Source organism: Ruditapes philippinarum, unplaced genomic scaffold, assembly GCF_026571515.1.
Source record: "Ruditapes philippinarum isolate M1 unplaced genomic scaffold, ASM2657151v2 ctg21649_1_1_1_1, whole genome shotgun sequence".
Lineage (NCBI taxonomy): Eukaryota > Metazoa > Mollusca > Bivalvia > Venerida > Veneridae > Ruditapes > Ruditapes philippinarum.
In genome coordinates, this window is record NW_026854736.1 from 1 (window position 1) to 22,378 (window position 22,378).

At 31.5% G+C, this 22,378-nt stretch overlaps 1 protein-coding gene across 1 annotated transcript; it reads right to left on the minus strand.

Moving 5' to 3' along the window:
• Window positions 1-13,229: 13,229 nt before the first annotated feature.
• Window positions 13,230-16,802, minus strand: LOC132740897 (uncharacterized). The gene is made up of 3 exons (XM_060728947.1): window positions 15,085-16,802; window positions 14,489-14,716; window positions 13,230-13,580 (listed from the first exon to the last, which is right to left on the minus strand). Exons 1-3 carry the CDS (start codon window positions 15,356-15,358, stop codon window positions 13,498-13,500), a joined length of 585 nt encoding a protein of 194 aa, XP_060584930.1. The 5' UTR covers window positions 15,359-16,802; the 3' UTR covers window positions 13,230-13,497.
• Between the last annotated feature and the right edge of the window lie 5,576 nt (window positions 16,803-22,378).

Here is a 22,378-nt window from a genome sequence, read left to right on the forward strand (position 1 = left end):
GGCTTCTAACATTTATCTTTTTAAAATACATTTGTTTGTTCGCCTTGTTTATTCATTTGGACATCTTTTTCTTAGGGACAGTCGCGCCTGAATTTGATGGCAAAGAATTATCTATTGAATGTTCCATGAACTTCTATGATGCGATGTTTCAAAATTCAAAATGTTATATTTTCGTGTTTAATGTTGAATTTTGCTAAATCGAGTACTAGGGCCATGTTACGTTCAGTACCATTCATGAAGACAGTTACGACTGCACATTTCCAATTTTGTGTTTGGATTTGTTCTTCTCTGTTCGATTAATGATATAATTCATTATGTAATGTCGCATTTGACCTGAAGAAATAATGAATATGTATTGAAGTAAAGCTGGGACGTTGAATCTAAAGACTTTGAAATCAAGTAACTACCTGTCAATCGGTGTATAGAAAGCTTTTTTTACACTACTAAAATTCTGAAAATTTCAACAATTACACTGAGTTCCAAAATATTTAGATCACATGCATACGGTCAACAGATAGTTTCGGGATATTCACTTTAAAGTCAAAATTCCAATCATCCTTGTAGCTCATTTCGATGCATAAAGTGTATTATTCATTTTGAAAAACAATGTGAAACTGTTGACTCATTACCGCAGCTCAAAACGTTTTTCGACTTCTTCAAATTGTTATTAAGCTGTGAATGTCTATAGAATTCAGTCAGTACCCAATAATACTGTATGATCCAGCAGTTGAATAATTAAAGTTAAACAGAAGACAGCATTGTACGATTCAGTTGGTTTTAATTATTTATTTTTTATTATTATTTAGAAAACAATAAAAACAAACATAAAGAAATAGGCAGACTAGGAGAAAACATTTTCAAAAATACGGCTTTTGCACTCAATTAGAGTATGTATCATTTTTCTGCAAGCCCAGTGATTTGTTAAGGCTTATTTTCGTTGGTATTGTTGAACTTCCTTTTTATTCAATCTTATAAATAGGCGCATTTTAAAATTTCATATTCGATATTAGTTGTGCTGTCATGCGACTTAGTTAATAAAAGTATTAAAGAGGTATTGTCTACATTGTTTAGATACAAATGATTTTACAAACTGCACGTGAGAATACATCAAAAAAATTTCTATATTTAAAGTTGTTTTACACTGTAAAAAATGTCAAATACAACACAATCTTTTTATCGCTTTTGTCGAATACATCGTATTCTGCTTACATCATTGGACTGCTTGAATACATTGTCTTATTCCACAACGAATACTCAGTTTCATCATTCAGTTGGGTAATCTTTAGGTTCGTAAAAATTAATTTAACAACACAATAAGAGTAAAAAACTTAAACCGTTGTCGTTTATATTGTATATATTCTACCAAAGTTACGGTTTGATATATACATATAATTCTTGATTATAGTTTGTGACCAAAATAAAAAACCGTGTTATTTCTAGCGCTTTTTTAGTGTCGACACCAAATATCATTCAATATGATTATTGAGGTTGCTCCTCAATAAGATCGGAAATTACGAGGGAAATCAAAATTATCAGGATATTTTTTTTTTTTTTACACATAATGGTATATGGTTGGTCAATCATTTAAGATAGGTTCTTTCATAGCTAGTTTACGCTCGCTTAACATAATATTTTGGAATTATACAAAATGTTATAAAAGAGTTTTTGACTATTTAGGATTACAGTAACTATGTTCTCTATCTTATACATACATAAGATCGTTGTATTCTGGAAATATGTGTATAAAAGTCTTAATATAAAAACAATTCATATCGGTTATGTAAAGAAACACATAAATAGCAATCAGCTACAATATCTGCAACAATGGTTGTTTCTACTCAAAATATGTTTAACATGTTAGAAATTACTCTCACACTCATTTAAAACATTTCTTTGACATTATTTCTTTCATATAATATATTTTTATTAAATTGTCATTTTTCAACAAAAAATCAGTTTCATCTCACACGTTGGTAATTTTTCAATAGTTTAGTTCATATATTCCTTTATGAATCAAATTATGCTTATTCTAATTTTCATTTTTGTTTTCAAAGAGTATTTCATATTTGTATTCCATGTAATTATTAATACTTCAACGTGAGTTTGTTTTTATAAACTTAAAAACGTGTAAAATCATGGCGGGTAAAATCTTGATTTTTTCATGCGAACTTCAAGGATTCCAATTTTATCTTCAGATGAGGACTCAATTTTTTGGACATTCATTCCTATATCTCTTTGGTGAACAATGCTTGTTTCGAACATGAAAAACCCGCATGTAATAATTAAATTATCCCGCCGAAAATTTTCGCGAGGATATAGTAATAGTCTCCGTCCGTCTGATCCGTCCGTCCACATTCGTCTTCGTCCCGAAATTTTTGTCCGCGGCATATCTCTAAAGATTGAGTTATCAACTTGAAACTCATAAGTGGATAGCCTCATGGAGGAGGCAATGCACACAGATTAACTATACTTGCATGATTTTTGAGTTTATTGCCTTTGTATTTTCAAAATTGTTTTTGTCGAGGCATAACTCCAAACCTTTAGATATTACATGAATTCATGTGCATAGTCTTACTCAGAAGTGATGCAGTGCACAGATGATTAACTAATTCTTTCATATTTTGAAGTATTGCCCTTTGTATTTTTCAAACCTATTTTTCACCTGAGTGGAGATAATCAAAAATGTTTTTGAGTATCATCATAATGTCATAGAAGTTAGATCTTATTGGAGAAAATGTTGTTGCACAAATATAATTCTATCTATACATTTTGAGTTTGCCACTTTGTTGTTTTTTCTGCTTATTTTGTCCAGAGTTAATCTGAAAAGTATTTGAGTATCATTCTTTGAAACTTCATAGGTGGATGGATCTCATTGAGAGGAATGCAGTGTAAGAATATAAACTCTGCCTGCATTATTTTTGGTTATTGCCTTTGTTATTTTCAAAAGTAATTTTGTCCAGAGCATAACTCAAAAAGATTTAGATTCAATAAACTTCCAGGTGCATAGATCTCATAGGAGTGTGCACTGACAAGAATATGAACTGTACATTTAATTTTAGTTATTGCCCTTTGTTATTTTTACTTAATTTTTCAATTCAATTTTTTTCTCAAAAAGTATTTGAGTATCAACTTGAAATTTAGGTGGATAGATTTTACTGAGACGATTGCAGTACACAAGGATGTAAATACCTGATTATTTTTCAGTATCTGCCCTTTGTTATTTTCAGCATCAGTGATTCACATAGGTTTCAAATCTGTAATCCACTAGCCATCAGTTTCATTACAAAAGACCTCTTAAATGGTTTATTCTGTCTACTAATCTATCTTCTATCAATAAGCAACACATTCGTGGGGGATGACATGTTGACATGCTTTGTTTTACTTGGCTTCTGTGGAAATCAAAAGGTTATTATATTGTAAAAGACTGATAGTATGGTTATATTATATGACGAGTTTTAAGAAATAATTTTTCGAGCCGACGAATGGAAGCAAGAGTTCAAAATGAGTTCTTAAACTCTGTATATAACCTTTAACGATTACGTTAGTGCGCTCATTCAAATTGGTGCATCATGTTATTAGCGGAGCCATTAATCGGTCTTTAAATGTTAAATTTACACATCAGTTGTAACAGCATTATGGTAATTTTTGATCATCTTAAACAAATGGAACGAATTCATTGACAGACCAACTTTAAATGTATTTAGCAATTTTGAACATTAAGCTGTACACACAATTATCTTTGCCGTCCACACAGTCGGTTAAAGGCGCACATACGACTCGTTTATACAATTCGTTGTCACAAGAAATCGTCTTCGTCAAATTCTACACAAATTAAATATGTACTATAATTTGATGTGATAAATATTTGTATCATTCCTACTTTGTGTTTACATTCAACTATCAATTGTATCGTCCAAAGGAACAAGGACCAAAAGTCATCACAAAAGAGATATGTGAACAGATTGATGTTCAACGTCAAACCAAAATTGTATGATAAAACAATTTTGCAACCAATTTTTAATTATTAAATGTATATGTAGGAGTATTTTCGTTTTTTAAGTATTAAAATATCACTTATAATAAAAATGACGCCATAATGGAGCGATTATTTACACAATTTAAAATAAATTTTTTTAAATAGAAATCTAATGAAACAAGACAAATTACCACTATTGCATGCAAACACCTACTTCGCCGAAGCAATTCAATACATGCATACTCATTAATTTAGCTAACATAGATTCCACTCGTTGCTATTTGTACACGGACAAATACGCCCCGAATTGTGTCGGCGGAGTAAATAGATTTTAACATTGTTCCGTACTTGATTTGTGGAGAGTGTGTCTAAAATGAAATATTATTAATTTTTAGAGACTAAATATATCAAGATAAAGCAAAATACAATGTCAGTTGCTATCTACTATAAACTTTATGTGCTGTAAATAAAAGAGAGCTTGATCGTACTTCACTGATCAATACCAGTATACGTATTGATATAGAAGTATTGAAAGCGCACTGTTTAATTTGGTCCGTCATGAAGTTACTTTTGGTCTAAAGAGGTAAACACTTAATTTCACATTAGTTCCAACGAATGATTTGAACAAAAATATAAAACAATAAAGAGCGTGTCAATGCACTTATAGCTCCTAATATTAATTCGTTGAGAACAAACTCATTTTTTATTTTCCTGCACGCAATACGAAGTTTTACAGTCTTGGTTTGGCGAAAGGGTGGTTAAATGGTTTGTTTGAAGGTTTCGCGCAATTATATTCGTTCTATATTGATTTAAAAATAGGCCTATATTTCTTATACAACTGAAAGAGCACTAATGGATACATGAAAAAAGTTTAATTCATTTTTATATAGCCCGTGTTTCACGGTAAGGTATCACAATATATCTAAACGCTCGAATGATTTTCGCTTGTTTATATAAATAATTAAACTACCTTCGTATCGCCTTTGCCATCGCAATACGCGACATGTAATCTTAGGGATTATCGGGTAAGTTTAAAAGTCTTGAGATTTGATATTAGCTATCATCCTTCGTGAAAATTACATAAAAATAGAAAATCACACTTGATTCCTTAACATTATATAGTAAAAGCATTTGCTAAGAACTACATCTTTGTTATTAACAAAAAATGTACAGTAGTTATTTATTATATATGAATTACCGTTCATGCCAACTTACAAAACTATATAATTATTTTTGTAATATAATAGACGAACTTATTCATTTGTAGGGTTCTAAACAAAGTTAACGGAAGCAAGTGTCAAATAAAGAATTCCAACAATTTTCATTATAATATCTTAAATTCAAGTCAAATTAATTGGTTCATACAACTTACCACCATTGTTTTATATGAAAATTATTTTACAAAGATAAAACCAACACTTAAGCTTGCCAAATGAAATAATTAAAGTTGACATGACTTGTCAAATGCACATGACCCTCAATCAACTATTATTATGTTCCTTTTTCAAAACAGAATCCAAATAATTTATCACAACCTAAAGAAAATTGTGCGACATTTTCTAAATATACTGTACGATTTATCATGAATAAAAGTTTGCACTGATTCTCAATGTCAAATCTATATTTTAGCTGAAATTGATTGGCTTTTTTTTTTTCTGCCTATAATAAGTAGATGAATTTGAGGTCACCAGGTCAAAGGTCAAGGTCAGAGGGGCCTTGACTAAAAAAGCTTTTCAGCCTAATAACTTTCGAATATTTTGAGCAACAGTTTTCATTTTTGGCATGGAGGTTAGTAATGATAATTAAATGTCCCCTTTTGATTTTGATGTCACTGGGTCGAAGGTCAAAGTAACAGGGACATTGACTAAAACACACTTATCCACTTAATAACTTAAAAGTCATCTGACCTAATTCGTCAAATTTGATATGAAGATTGGTCATGATAAGTAGATGACTCTATTGATTTTGAGGTCACCAGGTCAAAGTCACAGGACCTTGACTAAAAAAGCCTGTTTGCTCAAAATTCTTAAGAAATGCCTATCCAAGTTTTAATTGATTTTGGACAGTTTGCCTTTGAAGCATATACATGTAATAATGTTCTCATTATCATCATTAAATACCAGCAAGGCTGAATCATGGAGTTCAAGCAATGCATGACATGAGGTATGAGATAACTTTTCGATATTAATGTTCTAATTATGAAGTATAAACCAATAACTCGAGAGCAAAATTCCAGAGCGTTTTTTCAGCATATAAATTCTTAGTGTTGAAAAAAATGACAAAAAATGTGTTGCCAATTTGCGTTTTTTATTTCTAATTATTTTCTCAATAAATCATATCTTTCTGTATAAAGAGTTAGCAAACATTACAAAAATCCAAATCGTTTAGGCTCTTTGACCTCAGAAAAGAAGATTGTTGCTTTGTTACCTTTACAATTGAACTTTGCTACTATATTTTGCGTTTTGTCTAGTCAATTCGGCGGGGAGGGTATCTTTCCACTCTTTCAGATAAACAGAACTGTACAAATATGTCTAATATTACGATATAAAAGGCCATAGTAAATAAATGTTTCAGAAAAAAGGATTCTTAATGATTTATGTTACTTTTAATAGCTGTATTTGAAACTTAGAAATATAGTTATTATTTTCTTAGATGTTATATTTCATTTAAGCATACCTATCTAGAACTACAAAAAAATGTTGAAATCGTAATGATATCAGTACTGAATCATAATGATTTTACATTTGGGGAGGTTATCAAATTATATCAAGTATCAAAATATGCGGATTGTTTTGGCAACAATAGTTTATTTATTCTACGATGAATTATCTATCTTCTTAACTTGTATTTTATGACATTTTATGAACATAATTGATGAAAAAATATTAATCACGTAATTATTTTTATTAACCAAACAGTACGGCTTACGAAAATGTCTATGTACAACTATTATACAATCATCGTCTACTGAGAACGAAGGTGACTTTCATTTAGTAGAGACGGAGGATACGAGCGTCACTTAGATCCTACTTTTAACACAAAAACAGACAATGAGGATATTCTTAGTCAAAGATAACACATCCCGGAATAAATCACTGCACGGTGTACTATACAATTTATTAATATGCAAGGTCTCTCAGCTATCGTTATTATATGTAAAGGTTGAAAAGGAAAAAAACGTGCGTCAAAAAAAAATAATAAAAAAATAAAAAAAAAGGAAAAGTATTATAATACTAACTAAATCCATTAGAATTAAAAAAAATTATTAAATCTGGAAAAGTCATCTATTTATTAAGTTCCTGTCTAAACAGTGTAAAAAATAGATGAAATATACCTTTTGTGTTGATTTCGCGTCATCTAAACGGGTTTCTCACAGATGGTAAAAATCGACCTCTCTCATTCACAACAATCTTCAGTCCAAAAGGCTTCGGTATGTAAAACTGCGAATAACGTAACGCGTACAACTGTTAATTGCAGGTTGTCGTATCCTGCCCAGTGGTTAAAAACACAGCTTGTCTTTCAGGAAATGTTATAGTACTAGTACCACCGTAGCGGAACTTATTCTTTACAGATTTATCCTTTTACGTTATCTTCATACTTTAATCTTCCGTAATCAACTTATCATTCATTCATTTACGTTAATCCAAACTTGAGGATGTCAACTTCCTTGACCTAAGACTTTCACATTTTACTCATTATTCCTCAACAACACTCGTTTGACGAAATCAAGAATTTAACTTTCAACTAATCGGTCTTCGACATTAGCACGAATAAACAGATTTCCAACATTTTATCAGTTTGACATTTACTCAAGCTTGACCAATTTCACACTTTTGGATTTCATTATCATTTATTTTATTCATTGATAAACATTAAAATATATGATCGTACTGTAATATATAAAACATTAAATTCTAGAAGATACCAAGTAACAGTTTTTATCGTAAATCGGCGGAATAACATACAAGGCTATTCTAATGCGAGCGGTCTGGTCGCTTTCTGAACGAATTTGGGAAAAATATTGTGTTGGAGTTTGAAGAATTGATTGGATTTTGAAAATTTTAGGCTATTTGAAAAGAAATATAATTTTCATGGATTTCAACAGGACAGACAAATAATTGTGAGAGGTGGGTAAAGAAGCGGACAAGAACTTGAAGAATTGACTTTCTTAAAGCTGCCTAACGAACTTGGGGATTACCTTATCCTACTGGCCTTGATGCTTAGGTCATTTGCTCCTAACACATTGATATGTCAGTTACTTGCTCATATCCTTAACATGACCAAAATAACCTTCAAAGCGAGCAATTAATATTTTCATCGTTGACATGGCATGTGTGTCAGTGTGTTTATGAGATACTAGTTATGGAACCATATGATAATCCATAAGAATTTCATCGAATCCCTAATTTGGAGCAACTCTGTTAAACTTTATTGTGTTAAACCGACTGGAAAACCATTTTACAAATACAACATTATAATTTTGCAATGTAATTTTCTACACTCAAAATCTAACCTAAAAATGCAGCTGAAAATAAAACCGATAGAGATAATACAGATTTTGAATGAGAGACGAAATAAATAAATGTAGTATATATATGGACAAGTTGGGCTAGGAAGTTTCTTTGCCTTTTTCCAATCAACATTTTGAAAAAAAAAATCACCGCACGTCCACAACTTATTCAGTCAATCTGATTATCGTTTAATGATATAATATGATTTAGTCATTCTTAGGTAGCGTATTCAAATACTCCTCTCGTCTCGTACAGCTATCTCAGACAGAGACTTGTTCTCTGATAGATTATGATAGTAGACAATATTAATAGTATTGCCGAGCTGGTCTTTCTCTTCAGAAGCGACTTCTATTCTAAATCTTGCTTTATATTTCGATTGGTATCTGAGTAGAATAGTAAATGTATCTATTCATTACTTTATCGTGTGTGTCTTGTCAAATTTCTACATTTGTATTTGTGACAATGTATAATATAACTAAATTTGTTTACTGTGCGGAATTAATCAGGACCTACAATACTTGCAGCTTTTTTTTTCTATGAACTCAGCACTTAACTTGATCTTGCGAAGAATATTGTATTTCATTATATGCAAATTTATACGTCAATAGTTCTTACTTGTTGTTTGATAATACTCATATTCCATGTGTCCATAATTACTTATTTATTTAAAGAAGTGTCTGAATAAGATATTATGTTTTATCTTGTATTTCTTTCATCTTATATTTACTGTGGAAAAATAAGATTAGAACCTTTCTTTTAGACTGATCTCAAAGAACAAGACTATTATCAATTGATCTTAGAACTTATCTCTCAATTTAACAATATGACTAAACGAAACAAACCTGCTAATGTAAGAATTAATAAAACGGGCTCCACGCACTTGACGTTAGATATCAACAAATCTCTCCGCGATAGATTTTCACTATCAAAAATAAAATCACACAAACAAATACTATGATCTGTATGATTGTTTTCACACTCAATATATATGACAATAAAAAATTTATAATAGCAAGGCTCGAATTGCCGGTTATCCCCAATACAGAACTTCTAGCAAATGCGCGTGCAGAACACTCACATTAGCTCAAGTAGGTACTAAGAGACTATAATATCTCACAAACGACTGTGTGCGCACGAGGATATTTGAATCAAACATGGCGTTCCATATAGTCATATAATCAGCAGGTATAATCAGTATAGAGGACGTCTGATTTGATTCATTAATTGTTAGATATAAAGAAGTGATGTACCTTCAACAGTTAAGTATTTATTTAACATAAACAGAAGAAAAAACTACCAAAGCAAAATATGTTCCACACCTCATATAACTTTGTTTACAATTAACAGATATCTAATCTGGATCGACGATGAGTAAAAACCGGGTTACGATTGACCTGTTCCGCATAGAATAATAACTAAAATAAGGGCAATTCGTTTGCGTTCCGCACAAAGTAGCATATTCTATACTGATTAGTGTAATGATGTTACAAGATTGAATAAGTAAAAGAAGATAAGTGATCTGGTAAGTTACATTATAAAGTAAAACATCTTATAGATTTTATCTCGATAAAGAAATGTTTATGCGTACCTTATTTTCATTAGTAAAACGAGCTACACTCAAGTTGGAAATAGATCACTGCTTAACAATTCAAAAGCACGAAACGGCAAATGATATAGATAAGAAAATGTGATACTCAAATGGTCTATTAAACCATGTTATATTGATCGTTATCATTAATTGTGTCTTACACAGTGGTTATTCTAGATAAAAGGCAACCAGCTTAGATCTTGGGTTAGGCGACCGCTGAACGTCATGAGATTGTGTCTCTTTATAAATTGCTTAGAACTCATTTTTTTGTAATCAGAAAAGTACTTTCATTTAGAAACGCAGCGTCTTAAGTTGTTGTTCATCGCAAACTTCTTAGAAAATCAGCTTGTATCCCTAGTCGTAAAAAAGAGTTTTTCAAATCGATATTAAATTTTGAAATCAAATTAAAGTTACGAGTTATAAAATAAGTAAGAATTCCTGTAATTTATAGCTGTAGCCCCGTTTAAGAAGTTTGCTTGTAATGAAATTTCATATATTCCGTTATTAAAAATCCTCTTTCAGGCTACATATCCTGCAAAATCTATAAATTGAGAACATATACCCGTTAGATGTTGAAATGAGTTACACTCAATCTAATATCGATACTTGTTTGACTATCTTATCAAGTCATCTCTTATAAAATTTTTGAGTTAATAATATTTTATGACTGTACATTAAAGATCAAAATTATGATTAAATTTTAAATAATCGTTTTTTCGTGAATGTTTTTGGATGATTTAAGACACATTTGATAAAGTAATATTTTTAAATAAGATACTCAATGTATCGTATCGGGTCATATCAACAACATATATGTTGCCTTAAAAAAGAAAGTGGTCACAATCTTCGTTACAGGTCCACCCACATAGTATAATGTTTTATGATACCGTTTGTAAAAACACCTTTTGAGAATAACATTGTAACTTTTTCAAGAGTGGACACGGAATACAGCGTCTCCAGTATATCCCCTTCAAATTTTGTTTGCAGGGGATATGATTGCTATATTATAATGAAATCTTGAATTTCTGCAATTGAAATCATGAAGTCACGAGGTTAAAATTGCAAAGTTTGAAACATGATATCACGGTTGTAAATTCATGAAGTTTGAATAATAAATTCGTTAAGTTAAAGACGGGAGGTTTAAAAACGTGAATTTATGAAGTTTATGTAATTAAGTCACGAGGTTGAAATGGCGAATTCGTGAAGTCTAAAAACGTCCATTTATGAATATTTATCAATAAGTTGAAATTTAAATTGTGAATTTATAAAGTTAAAATCGTTAATTCGTGATGTCTTTATATTCAAAATAAGAATAAAATAATTGAAATCGTACAGTTTTGAAACATGTTATTGGGATTTAATGAAAGTTAAACAGAGGAATCTTTGAATTGAAATCTCCGCTCGTCTTTTGAAAGTGGAGAGCTCATGAAATGAAAATCCCCGATATGGTCTCTCTGTCTCTCATAATTATTCAACAAAACTGATAAGAGTAGAGATTTTAAACAAATATCAAACAAGTAAAAACACAGCAACATTATGATAGGCCATGGCTATTCAATTTTATTATTGAATGAATTGATATGATATAACTTCAAATCTTTGATTCTAAGTTTGATCTATCAATATACCATCTGAATGTGTTAGTTTCCCTGTTAGTAGAATATGTTTATCAACAGAAATCAAAGGTCAAATCTTTCTTCATAGAATGAATAAGTATGATAATTTTTCAACTTTTCTCAATTTTAAGTATTAGTTGGAAAATATTTAAGTGATCTCAGGAACAGTTTTTATGAACAGCAGACTGCAGGAGACTCTAAAAGTTTTTTCTAACACCCGTTACCAAAATTAAATTTTTAAGCAAAAATTCTATAAAAGAGAGATAACTCTTGAAATAAAGATGCATGATTTAAGAACATTGTCATACATGATGTGAGTGTAACAAAGAACAATTATTTCAAGTTTAAAGATACAACTTATAGTCACAAATAAGAAATGTAATAACAAAAACAATTTTGAAATATACCATTAACATGTATAGTAGTAACAAATATAAAAAAAATATTTAAAAAAAGTAAAATGTAGGTTTTAATAATGAATGTTTATTTTGACTTTGAAGTAAATCCATGAAGAAATAAGAAAGTTATAGAATGAATAAGAAAAAAGTCAAAGGGAGATAATTCTGGAAATATTGATTCTTGATTTATAAAGGGACATAATTGTGGAAATAATCTTGCTAGTGTATTGGATCTTCTCACAAATTTTGAGTGAATATAAGAAACATATATATTAAGTTTGTAGATACATTAAGAAATAAATAATTTATTTTAAAAAAAATCAATATTTTTTCGATCAAGAGAGGTAATTCTGATAAATTTTGTGCCATAGTTGTAAACCTTGTCACATATGATGCGGTTGATGACTAAAAACTTATATTTAAAGTTTGAAGTAAATACCTTAAGAAATAAAGTACTAATAGTGGAAAAGCGTAAAAACTAGAATCAGAACTCTCGAAATTCAGTCTATTTGTTGCCATATTTATAGTTTAACATAGAAAAACAAGATGTGCATAATCTCCAGACTGCCATCTACCTACTTTTCAGGTTTCATACAAATAATATCAGCACTTTTTGCGTTATCTCTGGATCCATTTGATGTGCTAAATCTGCCATATTTTAAGTCTACTTATTACCACAGCCAGAATTTCAAACATAGGAAGAAAGAAAGACATCTTTAAACTCCATACTGCCATTCGTCCATATATTGAGTTTCATAAAAATATTTTCAGTACTATTTGCGTTATCGCGGGATCCGGTTTTTCGGACGGACGGACTGACCGACGGACAGATGGACGAATGGACAGAGGGACGGACGTTCTAACGGGACAATTATAATGTGGCTACCCTATTGTTCTCTCTTTTGTTCTTCTTAGCCACACAAAAGAAAAATAGCCACATAAAAGCATTACGTAATGAATGACATCAAGGAGAAAGAAAAGTAACCTATTGTTCCTCTAGTCACATTATTACTGTCCCGTGAGAGCAGACAGACAGACAGGCGGACTGACGGAGGGTAAACCTAAAGTCCAATCCGGTTAACCATAAGGGGACTAAAAATAAAAAAAAATGGCTACAATCTTAAAGAACTTCTAGTGATTTAAACAGATGGTCTCATCTGAAATTTTTATTTTAAAGTAACAGAAAATTCTCTGGGGACAAACTTTAACAAATATGAAAGAAAATATAAAGAGAAGATTTACTTTATAAAATATTCAAACAAAAATGAATTTTACCTTCTTACTGGGTAAATTGTTTTTACATTTCAAGTTTGTAAATTTAAGGCACTATAGACTATCTGCATAAAGTCGATATGAATGAAATATAATTTGTTTCAAAATTGTTGTTAAGTAGTATCACACAAGTTTATTACCATGCAGTGAATGTAACGCTGTTGCCGTTGACCCAATTAAAACTTGTCTTCTTGTTTTTGTCCGTAAGTCGTCTTAAGCCTTTTTAAATCAAAATAAAAAGAAACGGAATTATAACAACCCTGGAATAAATCAGTTAATTTACAAAATATTTTACATTTTTTGTTTGCGGATAAATAAGTTTACTCATACAAGAATAGTGTCTAAAATGTGTTATATATTTTTCCATAGAATCATTAATATAGACTCGAAACACATTTTCTTTTGTTGTTGACATATCTCACCCATTATTGTGTCTCTACCTATAAACTTAATACTATACTGAGGATTTATCAAACGTTTTAATCAGTACTAAGTCTTGCATTTTAGATAATGAATCACTTTACCATTTAGGCGTTGTATGATAAAGGTCAATGACTCAATAGATAATTACATGCGTACTTATAACATTGACTAAACTAACAATATCCTTTTTTCGTTCACCCAAAACATCGCCGTATGTTAGTTATAAAAACACAGGACGGTAAGGATGACGTACAAACTACACATTCGGAGATTAACTTGTTATGTTTTTTTTTCTCCAATAAAAATAAAATAACGCAAATAGTAAATGCTCTAACTTAATAAATTATTAGAAAGCACATTTAAAAATATTTGTTGCAATTTTTTATGCGTTTAATCTCTTTGTTGAACAATCGATTTTGTGTATTTCAATCTCTTTCTATGTGTTAAAACTCATCACAAAAATATATCATACTATGTTTATGTCTTATACTATCTGTGATTACAGAACTATCGGAAAACGAGATTAAAATATGGTATTTCCCTTTTAAATCACAAACGTAACATTGTAACATATTATGCTAAATATATATAACTTTAAAATAGAATTTTGAATAGTTATTTTCAATCAAGCTAGAAACATTGATAAGATGAAACTTTAATGTTTATGAAAAAAAAAATCAATCACACTTTATTTCAAAAGTTACCAATATGTGCTCCATAAGGTTTGTTATACCGACGTCTGTACCAAGCAGAGTAATGATCATATAACTGAAAACGTAGAAGGTATTGTATGTAATTCATTTCCATTCGTGATGCTATAGTGACAAGATGTTCACTGCGCTGACGGCATTTGCGGTTTGCAATATCCCATGATACCCCATCATGGAATACTGTATAGCATTTTCTTAAAAGCCCTGAGCAAGAAATAAGCCCTGAAATAAAGAAACGTGTTCCATTTATAAATATTTATTGTTCCATTAGGGGATTAAATATCATAAACAAAATACCGTTTGTCATGCACTTCTTCAAAACACTTGGCCATAGTCAACAACTAAGTATATCGTCTCAAATTTTCAGGATTGAAACAAAAGGAAGACTTTTATCTTTTAATGGTCAATATTCAATACACTACAATTTCAATACAATTTTCATACACTAAGGATATACAATGTAATGGAATCCCTTTATATAATTATAAACTTCACTGAAGTATCTGCTGAGCTGACATTAAAAAAATATCTAAAATTTATTTCGTTTTTTGATAAACGATGTAAGTTTCGATTTTGCTCTGTATTTATACCTGAGTCAGATCCTTTAACCTCGGTAGTATACCTTTGAAATGAATGATCTGATATTTTGTAATGTAGCCGAAATCCTTCAACACGCCCCTTTATTTCGCCCATCGCATACGTATATGTCGACCCATCCCAATGTCGATAAATCAAATTAATACTTGAATCTTTTGATTTATATGTCTCCGGTGGAAATACTCCAGAGCAAAACTCGGTTTCGCGGAAAGCATCTTTGATAGCAAATCTTGATCTAAAGTCTATATTAATGTAACAAAATATCATTTACTAAACAAGATGTTATCACAAATTAACTTTATGAAGTACACAAAATGCAGTGTAAGCATTAGAATGGAAATTGACTACAAAGCACAACAAAAGACTTAGCATTAACATAATTAAGTAGACATTTTATTTTTTATTCGCCACTCAAACTTAGCCGGTGAAACAAAGAAAAAAGACATCCGATAGAAAAAGACCTCCACTCAATATAATAATAAATTGGTTAATATGATGAGGAACATGACATTTGTTGTGTATTGAAAACAGTATTCAGTGGAACCTTTGGAAGTTTAAAAGATTCAAGGATGCTTCATCATGATTGTATGCACATGTCATGGCTATATTTATACTTTAGTATTTAGTGAATGTTTACTTTTTTATTTTTTTTATTATTATGCTACTTAAATATTGAGGCAGGTACACTTGTGCATTTTTTATTTGAAGTGTTTCTATTTAATTTACAGTATTTGTTCGAGACTTTGTGTAACAGCCTTATTATATGTTACATGTTCTCTATACATTGGTAACTATATGCTTAAATAAGTTATTTATTTTATAGTTGTACTGGGGTTTTACTATTGCTAAGGGTGGTAATCAGAGTGCTTTGATTCTGAAATAAAACGGAAATCGTCAGAATACCAAGAGTGTACAAATGAACTTCCTGTCAATATAATTATGCTTGGAGAGTCAATTTTCTTTTTCTTAAATGAACATGTGATATTTGCTTTAAAGAATACTGACTCTCCCCGTTTTTTGTAAAATATTGTGGGAGAAAAATAATGCGCAAAATGTTGTCATAATCACAAGTAAAGGAAATGAACTAAAAGAATTGCAAAAATTGTTTATGACGCACAGGAGTGTCCTTTGCGTAATAGTTTTGCTCACCCGTCCTTTTATCCAAAAACACAATTCTATACTGACGCTTTCATCATTCTTATTGATAAAAAGTGACACCTAGATTGGGAGACTGATATCGTTACCATTTGTCCATCGCTTCACTTGATCTTCTGTTTAATGTTATGCCCTATGATTTATTAATAACACAAAGATATTACCTGCACTGTTTTGAATTGCTATTCAGGGATTGAACGTAGAACAAATTAACGACAAGGAGTACAAGTGAGTAAAGTGAACAACAAATGAGATACAATTTCCTCTTTAAATATCATCCCATTTACAGCTGCTACATTTGGAATAAATTTTATTCAGACTTGAGATTGGGTCATGCTTTAATTTAAAAACAAATGCTTATGTTTATATATTCTTCATGTCCTTTAAACAAGTTTTCATTAACATGTATAATATTATGAAAAGGATTACCTTTAGATAATTACAACAAGTGACAGGGGGTCTCTTAGTGAGTGTCATCCTTTCGTTTCGGGAAGACACAACATGATGACCAGGGTTATACTATTATGAACAGGGAGTTAATATTCTTTAAAATGTATCATCGGGGTCACACTTCTATTGGGGTGGGTGGGGTCATTTTCTTCGTTATCACGCAGAGTGTTTTAAATTGCATTTAAAGGATATCTATCTTTTTAACAATTGCATAGAATGACATAAAAATTGAATCAAACAAATCGCATTAATCGATGCAAGTACATAAATATCCTTTATCACATACAGGACTTTGGTTGAGGTTGGTCATGATGAGTAGGTGACCACTATAAAATTTGTGGTCAGACGGCCAATGTCACTGTAGACTACATACCTTAAGGGTTCTCCCAACCAGTTACATGAGAGCACTTCAGCCTACAGTCTTAAGAGTTGTTGTGGAGGTTTGTCATGACTGTTAGATGACCGTTAGAAAGATAATGCTTTGTAGGTCAATGGACAACTTTATAAATTTTGAGGTGAGATTGAAGCATCAAGTACTTGTTTTATTTTTAAACAGACAATATTTAATACGAAATACGCTCGTTCGCAAGTCATTGAATACACTTGCATTACAACCGCTGCTTTAACAACGTAGATTTATGATATTGACTTTTATAGGTGAATTTTACACAACCAAAGGACGTTTACGAAATTCCATTTGACCCGAAAATCTGTATTCACATTTTCATCGGTTGAAACAGATCAAGTCACTACAAAAGTTATTAGTAAACGGGTTTGTAAACAAAATCGATTTGACCATACCGCCTGACTTTTTGGGTATGTTTCTTTAAATAACTTTGCTTATCTCAACCGATTTTGACCAGATAAGACACATAGTACCAGTCATTATATAAACCGAAAATATGAAAAACCTCGAATATATTTTGTGAACATTCTAGTACGATTATTTTATTCATAGCCGGGACCGAGGGGAACAATACACACTTATTTATCACAACAAGCATTTTTTTAACAGTTCGTCTGTTTTACCCATTCTTTCATTAACAAATACTTGCTAAATCTTATAAATTGGTTATGTCCAATGTTTCTAGTGAATACAGTGATGTTTTAGCATATTTTAATAAAGTTTTGATGAAATGGTTAATAAATTCAAACGTGGCCCCAGCTTTGCCGTGTGCAAAATGCGCAGCGCTTTTAAGTTTGGGAACCACATAATTGGATGGCTTCGTTCATAGCCGACTGGCACGTTTGAATTTATCGAAAGATTTTGTCAATGGTGGAAAACGGCGATAATCTTGATGTTTATTTTGGCTGTTGCGTTGTTAACATTACCGTTTAAGTTTAAAATTGACCATCATCGTGGAGAATTATATCTTCTGTGTCGATGCACCAAAGGATTATGTGGAAATATTGGAAATGGAATAAAATACATGGTGATTATGACGGTAGGGGTGCGGATTCTTTCCGGCGAACATTTTTATCTTGTGTATTATTATAGATGGTGAAATATGATTTTTTTTCAAAACGGCTCATATTTAGTTTTTTATATATATATATGATCAGGACATGTGCTGGGATTGACAAATATGCATTTTATTTGGATTTTAAAGGCGTTTTGAGCTCCAAACCCCAAGTGTCTGTGCATTTAGTCGTTATTGTAATCATTACATGCGCCATATGTAGTATATTCGTCGATTATTTATCAATTACAAATCGATTTCTTTGGGTAAGAAAAAAAACTTCATACATAGAATTGCTATATTTTATACTCTTACTTGCGCAAATATAATATATCATATTTAACAACAGCATCGCATAGCCTGGCAATATACACCCGAATGCAATTTTGTTTTACGTAAATAAAATTCAAAGTTACCCAAAATAATGTTTAAATAGAGAGGATACCCGTCCAAAACATGTTTTTTACTTCAGTTATCAATATTAAGATATATATTGATGCATGCTAAAGAGCTATGCTTAGTGACAATTTTATATGCCACAGCTTCCCGCTGTGGAGTACATACCCCAGACATGTCACCACTTTAGGAAACTAACTTTAAAGCACAGCGTAGTGTTTATTTATTCCAATGCAATTTTCACGGAGTATATATACTGACTGAAAACAACATTAATGTTGGTTTATAAATAATAACAATTCAAAGAAACATACAAACAACATCATACCAGAAATTCAAAAGCACATAATTTTATGCCTAAAAAATATTTAAAAACATAAAAATGCTATGCTTACAAATAATTTTCTTCTTTTATATCATAACATCAAGTCTCAGACAAACATCCATCACAAAACTGATAATTCCTTCACAAAGTGATGATACATACTAAAAATATATACTCTGCGTCTTATATGTGGGAAGGGAAAGCTTTTAAAACATGTATACTATATAAATATGTGTGCATGTAAACTGTGCCAGACCTATCAAACACCCCACCAACCTACTGGCCACAGATATTATTTTCAATTTCAGTGAAATAATTTTGAAACAATAGCAGGGTTCTTCTATGCAATGATACATGCTAAATAGCTGAGATCTGGGATTTGTAACTTTACATAAGAATAAGTTTTCCTATCTATGTGACCCCTGGGGCATGACCTATTTTTACCCCAGGAGCATGATTTATTTAGATTGAGAAGATGTATTGTTTTGGTATTTCTTCCCCCTATGAACATATATCGGTCTTTGAATAAGTTGTGTGTGTGTGTGTGTGTGTGTGCGTGTGAGAGAGAGAGAGAGAGAGAGAGAGAGAGAGAGAGAGACAGAGAGACAGACAATGACATTTTATTTAGTGAATTTACATATCTCCAGTAACATCACTTTCTATTGATAATATTGTCTCATTTCAAAATAATTAAATCATATATACCTATAAAAGCTCCTCAATGATTATAATCTTAACAGGACGATACATTCAAAATGTAAAATTTAATTAAAAAAAAAACAAAAAACATTATAATGTGATATATTTTGGAAATTAAATGGAAGTAAATACATATATTACATAATTGCTACCATTTGAAAAGAAACAGAGCGGACACAAAATTTTAAAATTAAAACAAAATTACTTAATGTAACCTTGACCTGAGAAAGGTCAAACCTGTATTTCGCATATTGTCTCATTATGATTAACATTTCGGCTAAGCAAATTAAACTTTTTTCACCGGTTCAAAAGATACAGACCGGACAAGAAAACTTTTTAACAAGTCCATGTAAATAAATTTATAGCCGGGGTTGGCCAATTGAAATTGTAGGAGGTCCAAACTTGTGTTCTGCACACCGTCTCAATATAAGTAATATTCCTGCCAAAATGTTTTAGTTTCTTCCTATCGGTTCAAAACATGCAGAGCGGAAAAAATGATATTGAAACAAAATGAATAAGTTTGACCTTGACCTAAGAAAGGTCAAACAGCGCTCTGCACATTGTCTTATTATGGTTAACATTTCTGTCAAGTACTTTGATTTTCCTTTCACCTGTTCAAAAGACACAGACCAGAGACGAAAACTCCCATTTAAGTCTATATCAATACATTAATTCCCGGGGTAGGCCCAATTTTAATTAAAAGTCCAAACTTGTGTTCAGCACAACGTCTCAATACAAGTAATAATTCTGCCAAACTAGTTGGTTCTATCGATTCAAAAGATACAGAGCGGACAAAAAAATGATATTGAAACAAAATGACTAAGTGTGACCTTGACCTGAGAAAAGTCAAACCGCGCTCTGCACATCGTCTCATTATGGTTAACATTTCTGTCAAGTAGTTTGATTTTCCTTCCACCTGTTCAAAAGATGCACACCGGACACGAAAACTCCTATATAAAGATTGATATAAATCAATAAATCCCCGGGTGGGGGCCAATTTTAATTATAAGTCCAAACTTGTGTTCTGCACACCGTCTCAATATATTAAGTAAAATTTCTGGCAAAATATTTCCTTCTACCGATTGAAAAGATACAGAGCGGACAAAAAAAATTGATATTGAAACAACATGACTAAGTGTGACCTTGACCTGAGAAAGGTCAAACCTACGCTTCGACAAAGTCTTGTTACGGTAAAAACTTCTGCCAAGTAGTTTCAATTTCCTTCCACTGATTAAAAAAATACAGACCGGACAAGAATACCTGCTAACAGACAGACGGACGGACACTCCGACATTTTGGTTTTAGGGGCAATTTTCTTTGTTATTTTCTTTTGTTTGCTTAAGGGCTACTAGCCCATAAGCCCTTTGATCACGGTATGAACCTATTGCTCTGTTTTGTTCCCTTTACCGTTATATAGTCTTCTCAACCCAAAATGCTTGCTCGGACAGACGGACGGACGAACAACCAGGTGCATAACAATATACGCCGAAAAACTTTCTGGCGTATAAAAATGCTGCAAAGTGCATTGGATGTAAAACGTTAAACTAGTTTTACTAGTATGTATAAGTATAGTGTTGAACCGTTTACAAAACATTTACTTGTGGATATTTTCGGTTAATTTTGACGATTTCTTAACCTAAAATGACATTATGTAGTCAAATAATAACGTGTGTAACCGCCATATTCCCGAATAATAACTTCAACCCTGTACCGTTCCCTTCAGCCCGGCTATGATAAAAACTTTACAAGAAAGTTTCCAAACTTTTCTGAACTTTTATTTCCGGTGGGTGGCTTATTTAATGACGGATACTCGCCTTATCTTATCAATATCGTTTGAGTAACAGCAAAGTTTAAATAAAAAACATGCTTGAATCAGGTGAAAAACTTGCGTGTACCATAACCAAAAAGTCACGTGGTATGGCCACATTGAAATAGCTTCTCCAAGAGATCTCTGCTGATGTTCGTGTGAAGAAAGTAGGGATACATTTGGTTGTTCTTAACAGTTTCATTGAGGTTGTGATATTGACAATATTAGTAGGAAATATGGCAGACACGTAACTGTGTTTTCAAGGAAAAGCTCATCTTCATCATCTTAATCGTTCAAGAATAACAAGAGAAACCTGTTTCCGTTCCGCGATCTACATCGAAAAAGAACCCCACTAACAGATATTAAAAGAGGAAAAAATGGTATGAAGTTTGATTTATTATGTTGAACGTGTGAAGTATGATGATGTGTTTGTTATCAACGAATCATGACAAATATGCCTATCCGGAAAAACATTATTCAACACCATTAGCATTACTGCAAACCTGAAAAATGTCAGCCACTTACCTGGATTTAGACCTTTTCCTCTTAATTACAATGCGGACACTCAACCATGTTGTTATTTAAAGGATTAACCAAACAGCAAAGCCAAGGAAGTTGCCTTATTACTGGTCCCCACTTTATTTGAAAGACAAATCTGAATCTAAATCTCTGTCAATGAGTGAGCACCGTATGCTCATGTTGAATGTAATTTAACTTAATATTAAGTTCCCTGAAGATGTCATGCTAAATGCAATATCCCATCCAACAATATACATGTACACACTACTGCGAAATAATAATTAAGTCTGTCATTGACAAACACGGCACAGGTCAGCGTGGCCTGCTATTTACCATTTTCATGCAAAACATTTTCCAATCTGTACTGTTTATCGTCCAATCTGGACAAAACCATTTCTCATTTAAAAGGGAATTTTATAGTAAATGAAAAGCGAACAGTGCAGACCATGATCAAATCGGACGGCACAGATGTGTCT